Source organism: Peromyscus eremicus, chromosome 23, assembly GCF_949786415.1.
Source record: "Peromyscus eremicus chromosome 23, PerEre_H2_v1, whole genome shotgun sequence".
Classification (NCBI taxonomy): Eukaryota; Metazoa; Chordata; class Mammalia; order Rodentia; family Cricetidae; genus Peromyscus; species Peromyscus eremicus.
In genome coordinates, this window is record NC_081438.1 from 19,570,916 (window position 1) to 19,580,630 (window position 9,715).

At 46.2% G+C, this 9,715-nt stretch overlaps 1 protein-coding gene across 1 annotated transcript; it reads left to right on the plus strand.

Annotated features, from left to right (window-relative positions):
• Positions 1 to 3,690: 3,690 nt before the first annotated feature.
• On the plus strand, positions 3,691 to 7,474 carry LOC131898309 (coiled-coil-helix-coiled-coil-helix domain-containing protein 2-like). Its single transcript, XM_059249435.1, has 2 exons — positions 3,691 to 3,795; positions 7,130 to 7,474. Exons 1-2 carry the CDS (start codon positions 3,746 to 3,748, stop codon positions 7,458 to 7,460), a joined length of 381 nt encoding a protein of 126 aa, XP_059105418.1. The 5' UTR covers positions 3,691 to 3,745; the 3' UTR covers positions 7,461 to 7,474.
• Positions 7,475 to 9,715: the final 2,241 nt, after the last annotated feature.

Below are 9,715 nucleotides of genomic sequence, written 5' to 3' on the forward strand. Positions count from 1 at the left end.
AGACAGGGTTTCTCTGTGTAGCTTTGCGCCTTTCCTGGAACTTACTTGGTAGCCCAGGCTGGCCTTGAACTCACAGAGATCCGCCTGGCTCTGCCTCCTGAGTGCTGGGATTAAAGGCGTGCGCCACCACCGCCCGGCTATGTCAAAGGATATTTAATGATGCTCAAATCTGTATTGCTACATTGGGACTGGTCAGTCAATTTAGTCCATTCCAGTCACCCTCCTTCCATTTGGGTAAAAAGGATTTGTCTTCTTTCCTTCAGTCATATATCCTTTGACAAAAATCTGATAGTGGAAGTCACAAGTGTATTAAGATGAAAAAGGGAAAACAGACTTCTTAGTCGCTTCCATCGAAATGAACCTACCTCTATAATGCCACTGTCTATCGCTAGTAGATTGGATGCCAATTTTGGGCTCCACCGTAGGAGTCACATATAAACATTATAACATTATACCAACTTAACGGTACGCAATGGAACATGCCCCTGTAGAGAGTGTTCCCAAGGTTATAGCGATATTCTCATAAATAATGCCTCTTTCCTTCACTGCCTATGTTTTGACTATACTGACGTTTCTCCCCACTGCAACACAATTTCCAAGGTTATGCCTTGGGATGGACTATTTTTTTTTTTTGGTTTTCTGAGACAGGGTTTCCATGTGTAGCTTGGGAGCCTGTCCTGGAACTCACTCTGTAGCCCAGGCTGGCCTTGAACTCACAGAGATCCACCTGGCTCTGCCTCCCAAGTGCTGGGATTAAAGGTGTGTGCCACCACCGCCCCGGCAGATGGACTTTTTTTTTTTTTTCTGTGAGAATAACACTTATTCTGCCCTCCCCGAAGGTTATAAGGGCATATGTGGGCAAAGACAAATCACACCTATTTTATTTGGTAATCTCTACCATCTGCTAATAGGATTATGGAGTCAGTGAACCGAAAACTCTGAGGACTCCCTACATCTGCTAGACCCCACCTCAATAGCAGTCACAGGTGCCTTTGTATTTCCTGGGCCTGGATTGGTTGTGGGGATGCAAAAGGAGATTTCTAAAATAGCCTGTTTAATAGCTAAAACTCCTAGTACTACAGCAAAGATATTGGCAAAAATTAATCATGATATGGAAGAGTTAAGAATGACAGTCTTGGGCTGGAGAGATGGCTCAGAGGTTAAGAGCACAGGCTGCTCTTCCAGAGGTCCTAAGTTCAATTCCCAGCAACCACATGGTGGCTCACAACCATCTGTAATGAGATCTGGTGCCCTCTTCTGGCCTACAGGGATGTGTGCAGGCAGAACATTGTATTCATAATAAATAAATAAATCTTAAAAAAAAAAAAAGTGGATTCACCCACTTCAAACCAAGCAGAACTAATTTCTCACAGGTGTGCCTTCCATTTCTGGAGCGTAGTACATTCCAGATGTAGTCAAGTTGACAATCAAAGTTAGCCATCTCTTCTCTTTTTTTTTGGTGTTTTGAGACAGGGTTTCTCTGTGTAGCTTTGCGCCTGTCCTGGAACTCACTCTGTAGACCAGGCTGGCCTCGAACTCACAGAGATCCACCTGGCTCTGCCTCCCAAGTGCTGGGCTTAAAGGCGTGCGCCACCACCGCCCGGCTTCAAAGTTAGCCATCTCAGGTGGGCAGAGCAAAAGGAATGGAGAGACATGTAGCTTGAGGTTTTTTTTTTTTTTTTTTTTAAAGAATGACAGTCTTGCCGGGAGGTGGTGGCGCACATGTTCAATCCCAGCAGAGGCAGGTGGATCTCTGTGAGTTCTAGGCCAGCCTGGTCTACAGAGCGAGTTTCAGGACAGCCAGGGCTACACTGAGAAACCCTGTCTCGAAAAAACAAAACATGCCGGGCGGTGGTCCGCACTCCTTTAATCCCAGCACTTGGGAGGCAGAGGCTGGTGGATCTCTGTGAGTTCGATGCCAGCCTGGGCTACAGAGTGAGCTCCAGGACAGCCAGGGCTACACAGAAAAACTGCCTTTAAAAAAAAAAGAAAACAACAACAACAACAAAACCCTACAGTCTTACAAAGTAGAGCTACCAAAGAGTTTCTATTGCTCAAACATAATCTTGGATGTCAACAATTTCCTGCAATGTGTTGTTTCCATGTATCAGATTTCTCCCACACCATTGATAACCAAACCAAGGACTTACAGAGAGGAAGAAAATTGGCCCCTCCTGGCTAAGATGGTTCTCTCCCTTCACTGGCCTCTGATCATTCTCTCATTAATCATAATATTTGGGCCCTGGGTATTTCAATGCATTACTAGCCTTATCACGCCCAAGATATTCAATGCCAGAATCATGTTGGATAAGTAAAAATCCCCTGGTAGTGAGTAACTCCTCTGAAGTAATGAGTCAGATCAGGCCAAATTAATAAATCCATGTTTAATCTGAGCAGAGCATTCCTGGGTGTGTGTGTGGGGGGGGGGGGTGTCACAACATGACCAGGAGGGGGCAGTCTATGGGTCAGACCCTTAAATACCCTGGGAGCGCGATGGAGCTGCTGCTTGGGGGGCTTTCTCAGGCAGTGGTCTAGGGAGCTGAGGCAGGGTTGGGGCCTAGGTGGGGCCACTTAAACACTGTTTACCCAACAATAGCATCAAGTAATGCTGCGCCCTTGTCACAGGTTTGGAAGGATTACACACGCCAAGGGGGGAGTGTGAGACTAAACCTTGCAAATCAAGGGGTCCATTATGTTAAGCCCCCATACTTTACAAAAGTAGGTTACTATTAAAGAATAAGTCTGTTTCTTAAATCTGATGTGTGACCCTATTAAAAAGATGTATATCCCTGTCTTCCCATGTCATTGTATTTTTCTAACACTCTCTAACAGCCAATTCTCTAGCCTCTGTAAACACATAGCTGTTTTCTATTAATCTTTTTTTGGTCTGGCCTCGAACTCACAGAGATTCGCCTGCCTCTGCCTCCCGAGTGCTGGCACTAAAGGTGTGCGCCACCACCGCCCGGCCTCTATTAATCTTTTATCTCTCCCCCATAAAGGGACTTCAAAAATCCATTAAGGGTTTGCTTTTTAAATGCCGACTTAGTGTGAGACAGCTGGCCGGCCAGTCCGGGGTGTACCTCTAAATTAAGGCTTGCTTTGTGTAGACAATCATGGATTTAGTCTTTCTCTTCGTAATTTTCAGGTTTAACACTTAATACAATAGGCATGGCAGCACATGCCTGTAATGCCCCAATCCAGTATACTTGAGAGGCTGAGGCAGGACGATCTCGAAATCAAGGAAAGCCCGGGTTGTGGAGGAACTCAGTTGTCCATTGGAAGCAAAAAACCTAACCATCGAGCCGGGTGGTGGTGGCGCACGCCTTTAATCCCAGCTACTCGGGAGGCAGAGCCAGGCGGATCTCAGTGAGTTCGAGGCCAGCCTGGTCTCCAAAGCGAGTTCCAGGAAAGGCGCAAAGCTACACAGAGAAACCCTGTCTCGAAAAACCAAAAAAAAAAAAAAAACCTAACCATCACGGAATCTAAGGACAAGCTTTGACAGAGCCATCCCAAGAACTTCCGGTTAGCTACAGCGCCCCGTCGCCAAGCAACTTCCCGGCGTGGGACGCAGCCACTGCCGGTTACTGACGCCTCGCTCTTCCAATGACCTTCAGCGACCGTGCTTCTCCTGGGCGCTGATTGGCTATTCTCTGAGGCCCCGCCTCCCACCTTCCTCTCTTTGCTGGACGCTCGTGGGCGTTTCAAAGTTTGTTGTGTCTGGACGCTGAAATTACTAGCACCTAGGATGCCGCGTGGAAGCGGAAGCGGCTCTTCCCGGGTGGCCCCTCCGGCCAGGTGAGACCCTCCTGGGGGCTGGTGGGGAAGGGCCTTAGAGGACATAGTCTAGAAAGAGGCGGGGAAGGAATAATTTATGCGACGGTCTTGAGGTGGGTTTGTCTCACTGTGTTTTTGAGGCCCTTGGGCTAGCCTTGAACTTCACATAGGCTTGGCTGGCCTTCCTTGATTTTCCAGACTCGGGTTTCCCACGGCTGGGATTACAGGCTTTAAAGGTGTTTAGAAAAATATATTTTTTTAAAAAAAAAATTTGTGTGCGGGCCTCTGTGTGGAGAGCGGAGAATTTAGAGTTCTCTCTATCCACCACTTCAGTCCAGGAGACCTAATATTTAATGGTAAATGCTCTATTGCAGTGATTCCCAACCTTCCTAATGCTGTGTGGCTCCTTAATACAGTTCACCATGTAGTGGTGACCACCAATAATAAAATTACTTTTGGCCGGGCGGTGGTGGCGCACGCCTTTAATCCCAGCACTCGGGAGGCAGAGCAGGTGGATCTCTGTGAGTTCGAGGCCAGCCTGGGCTACAGAATGAGTTTTCAGGAAAAGGCGCCAAAGCTACACAGAGAAACCCTGTCTCAAAAAATAAATAAATAAATAAATAAATAAATAAATAAATAATATTTTGTTGCTACTTCATAACTGTAATTTTGCTATTGTTGACACCATCCAGACTCCAGGTGTTCAACTTTTGGGGAATAAAATCGTAGAAAGTTAAAAAATTATGGTCATACTGGGAGGGAATCAGAGTACTGTGTATATGGTAGGGGAATGTTCCATCTACCACCAAGATAGTCCCCCCCTCCCCCCATTCCTGTCTCCACAAAGGCAAGACTTGCCACCAGTTCAAGACTAGCGGAACTATCTATGGAGAGACCCTGGCTCTAAAAACGGAAAGAGAAATAAAATTAATAAAAGTTGCAGTTTAGATAGGTCACTTTCCCCAATGTTTTTTTTTTCCTTTTTGAATTGGGTTGGTGGTTTATCTTATTTCTTTTGAGACAGGGTTTCACTGTGGCCCTAGCTGTCCTGGAACTCAGAGATCCACCTGCCTCTGCCTCCTGAATGCTGGGATTCAAGGTGTGGGCCACCCTACCATACCCACCCGACTTAACCTTTTCTAATTGGTAAAATGAAGGCCTTGGTCTACAGTCTGAACATTAGCTACCTCATGGCTGTCTTGGATTTTGTTGACTTTTGACTGTCTTTCTCCATTGCCCAAGCTGGTCCCAAAGCCACATACTAAATGATCTTGTCCCCCTCACTGAGGAGCTGGAACTGTACCTTCTGTACATTTCTCTTTCTGGTTTAGTCAGCCCAGGGTCTCATGCCTGCTAGGAAAATGTTTTGTTAACCTAAGCTCTAAATCTTTTCATGTCTATTTGTGTGTGTGTGTGTGTGTGTGTGTGTGTGTGTGTGTGTGTGTGTGTGTTGCCTCTGTGAAGGTCAAGGGCATCTTGTGGAAATTGGTTGTTTCCTTCCACCTTGTGGGTTCCAGGGATTGAACTCCGGTTGTCAGACTTGGCAGCAAGTACCTTCCTCCAGTGAGACATTTTATCAGACACACACACACACACACACACACACACACACACACACACAGAGCTCTAAATCTTTATTCAGGTATTAACTAGGTTAGGGAGACTCCTTGATTGTCCTAAAATTTCAGTACACCTTGGCAGCCATTCTCAACCTGTGGGTCAGGACAACCAGTGGCCAACTTTTGTCTCCAAACATGTATACATTATGATTCGCAACAGTAGCAAAGTTACAGTTATGAAGTAGCAACAAAAATAATTTCATGGAGCCAGGCGGTGGTGGCGCACGCCTTTAATCCCAGCACTCGGGAGGCAGAGCCAGGCGGATCTCTGTGAGTTCGAGGCCAGCCTGGGCTACCGAGTGAGTTCCAGGAAAGGCGCAAAGCTACACAGAGAAACCCTGTCTCGAAAAACCAAAAAAAAAAAAAAAAAAAGAGCTACTGAGAACTGAACGTGGGGCCCGTGGGAGAGCAGAATGCAATCTTCAGTGTTGAGCAGCCTCTCCATCTTACCTACTTACTCTTTCTTTTGTTGTTGTTGTTGTTGGTTGTTTTTCAAGACAGGGTTTCTCTGTGTAGCCCTGGCTGTCCTGGAACTCGAACTGTAGACCAGGCTGGCCTCGAACTCAGAGAGCCTCCCGCCTTTGCCTCTCAGGTCCTGGAGTTAAAGGTGTATGCACCACTGTCAGGCCCTTTCTAACTCTTGATAGTCTATGAAGTATTGGGATAACTGGTTTTTGGTTGTTTTTTTTTTAAAGATACTGTGAGCCATGTGGATACATGAAAACAGTTACAAAAAAAAAAAAGACAAAATAGTGTATGTTTGGTTGTTAAAGATAAAATAAGTACAGCAATATATACACACACACACACACACATATATGTATATATATGCAGTAATTGGAAACAGTTTCTGTAGTCTTCTTGCATGGGTTTGGTATGGGTGTTTAAAGATTTAAAATGAGCTGGAAAGTTGGCTTTATAGTTAAGAACATCCACCACTCTTCCAGAGGACACAGGTTTGATTCTCAGCATCCACACGGCCCCTCAAAACCATCTGTAACTCCAGGTCCAGGTGATCCAAAGCCCTCTTCTGGCATGCAAGTAGAACACAGACATGCATGCATGTAAACAATCATCCACATAAAATATAACAATAAAATAAGATCGATTTAAACTGAAGCCAGGCAGAGTAACAAATGCTTGTAATCTCAGCACTGGATGAGGCTGATGTAGGAGGAGTCACAGGTTCAGAGCTACTGCTGTTTTGGCTAGGGTGTTGGGTTGGTTGGTTTTGGTTTTTGAGAGGAGGGTATCTTTTCTCAGGCTGGACTTATTCACAGTGTAGAACAAGGATGGCAGTAGATATGCCAGAGTGTACGGTGAAAAGCCCACAAGGAATGCTGAGAGCAGGAGAATAGAATTCCCCAGCGAGAGCACACCCATTAGTTATCCAGTACCAAGAGGTCAGCCCTGAAAAGATACACATACGGTAACATGCAGACTGGGGCCGGTTATTTGAAATCATCAAAGAGGGGTATACATATGGGAGGGGGTTTGGAGGGAAGAAGGGGAGAAATGTCACAATTATTATACTCTGAAAAATAAATAATAAACGTAGAAGAGGAAGAAATCACTGTGTCGCTGAGATGACTTTGGCCTGTTGATTTTCCTGTCTCTAACAGCCCAGTGCTGGTATTACAGGTGTGGCCACCGAACCTGGCTTGTTGCATTTCTTGAGTAAATTCCAGAGCCATTTGGAAGTGGGGACTGATGGGTTTTGTTCTTCTCTTCCCTAGCCGGGCCCCTCAGATGAGGGCTGCTCCCAGACAAGCACCTGCAGCTCATCCCCCAGCAGCAGCTGCCCCATCTGCAGTTGGCTCACCTGCCGCTGCCCCCAGGCAGCCAGGCCTGATGGCCCAGATGGCCACCACTGCAGCTGGTGTGGCTGTGGACTCCGCAGTGGGGCACACCCTGGGTCATGCCATCACCGGGGGCTTCAGTGGAGATGGTAATGCTGAGCCCGCAAGGCCTGACATCACTTACCAGGTAAGACTGGGGCAGCTTTCCTCTCTGTGTTTTTCTTTTCTGAGAAAACTTCTTGGCAGCCGGCAAGCATCTTTTATGTAGGACCCTGTGTTTAATTTTAGGATCCACAATACTTTTAAGTACAAAGTGGTGTGCCTCCCCTCCCCACCTTTTTTTAAGTGGAGGTTGCTGGGGGTATGGCTCAGTGACTAAGCACTTATTCTGAAGCTGTGGGGACCTGAGTTCAAATCCCATGAACCCACAAAAAGTCAGGCATAGCCATCCATATCTGTAAGTCCTGCGTTGTGGAGGGGAGACAAGCAGATCCCACAGCCTGGCTGGCTGGCAGTTGAAATGACCGTTTTCAGTGAGAGGCCCTGTGTCAAGGCAGTAGGATGGAGAGAGGCAGAGGGAAGACACCCCATGTCTTGGTTGGCCTCCCCGTGGGCACACCCACCCACACACTCATGTGCGAGCATCACACACAAAAGCCACATGGCGTGGTTTGAGTTAGACCCTTAGGCGAGCATCAGCAAGTAGAAGAGACTAGAATTATAACAGTCTAGCCCAACCTACTATAAGATGGCCATTTTCCCCTTTAGATGAGTTTTGTTTTGGAGAGGACCTCACTCAAGCTAGCCTTGAACTCATGGCAATCCTCCTGCCTTGGTTGTTAAAGGTTTTTCTTGGCTACACTTATTCTGGATTCCTGTTAGTTCACTTGGGGACAAAGTCTTCATTGTGGGACCCAAGCTGGCTTCAAGCTTGTAGCCTTCTTCTGGGTTGGCTTCTCAAGTGTTGGGGTTACAGCCATGGAGTTACTCAAAGGCCTGGCCTTTGAGTTCAGTCTGGGTGACATAATCACAAGTCCCTTTCATAGCTCTATGACCCCTTCCCTGCTATTTTTTGCCCCCCCCCCCCATATGTGGATTTTCCCTTCTAAGGAGCATGTAATTTCTTGAAATCTGGTGTATCTGAAGTTTTCATCCATCTCTTTCCCATAATAGTCCTATTTTTCCTTAAGAATGGTTCACTTTCTTGTATATATGTTTGTAGTGCTGGGGATCAAACCCAGGGCCAAGTACACAGTCTTATATTGACTCCCTAGCCAGGTTTGTTGTGTTTTGTGTTTGTTTTTTGTTGTTGTTTTCCTGAGACAGGGTTTCTCTGTGTAGCCCTGGCTGTTCTGAAACTCACTCTGTAGACCAGGATGGCCCCAAACTCAGAGACTTGCCTGCCTCTACTTCCTGAGCACTGGGATTAAAGGTATGCACCACCACCACCACCGCCAGGCCTGGCCAGATTTTAATGTTTTGATTTTATATTTATAGTGTTAGGATCCAGCCCAGAGCCTGTGTTTCCTGAGCAAACATGTCATAGACCAGCCCTCCCATTCAGACTCCGAATGACCTTTGTTTGTTCTTTGGTTTTGAGTTGGAGGGTATCTTTCTCCTTAAACCTTAAAGTTTGTTTTGCCCTCTCTCTTTAAATGGTTTTCCCTACTGTGTTCCTAGACAGAAAACTAAACGTGTGCCTTTTTCTAGTTGTTTCCCTGGCCTGCAGTCTGTGAATGCTGCCCTTGTTAAAGTGTATACACCTACACTTTCTCAGGAGTACCTAATATTGTGTCTTGGCAGGAGCCCCAGGGAACCCAGCCTGTGAACCAGCAGTCTTTTGGGCCTTGCTCTCTTGAGATCAAACAGTTTCTGGAGTGTGCCCAGAACCAGAGTGACGTCAAGCTCTGTGAGGGCTTCAGTGAGGTTTTGCGGCAGTACAGAATTGCGAATGGTAGGTGACCTGTCCGTCTGCTCAGAGTGATAGTCCTGAACCCCTTAGGGTGGCCGTTCTCAACTTATATGAGTTGTGACCTCTTTGGGGTCGAAAGACCCTTTCATTGGGGTCATCTAAGTTCATTGGAAAACGCATATTTGTGATGGTCTTAGGAACTGAGACTCTGCTTTACCATAGTCTTGGGTGGGTCTCCCTACATGCAGATAAGCCCACCTAGGAATAACCAGGGTGGTGGCATCATTGTGCCCACCCCCTCACTTACACCCTGTACAAATACAGGTGTATGTGACAGGGTTGGTGCCAAAATGTAGTTATGCAGAGCAGTCACACATCTGTAGAAAGCAGCTACTGTGTTGAAAGCAGCAGTATTAGAGGTAAAAAATGACACCTCATGAATTATAATTACTGGGTTAATATAAAATCATGTACCGTAATGTCATCAACTACTGTAGAAAAAAGTCTGTACTATGGGAACTTAATCTGGATGCTGATTTGTTTGTTTGTTCATTTGTTTGGTTTTGGTGGTTTTTTTATTTTTTGGTTTATTCAAGACAGGGTTTTTCTGT

Excerpts from the sequence above, each read along its gene's own strand:
- LOC131898309 (XM_059249435.1), top strand. The coding sequence starts at position 3,746 with ATGCCGCGTGGAAGCGGAAGCGGCTCTTCCCGGGTGGCCCCTCCGGCC. Across the intron at positions 3,796-7,129 it reads CGGGTGGCCCCTCCGGCCAG|CCGGGCCCCTCAGATGAGGG; the intron begins GTGAGACCCTCC and ends TCTCTTCCCTAG.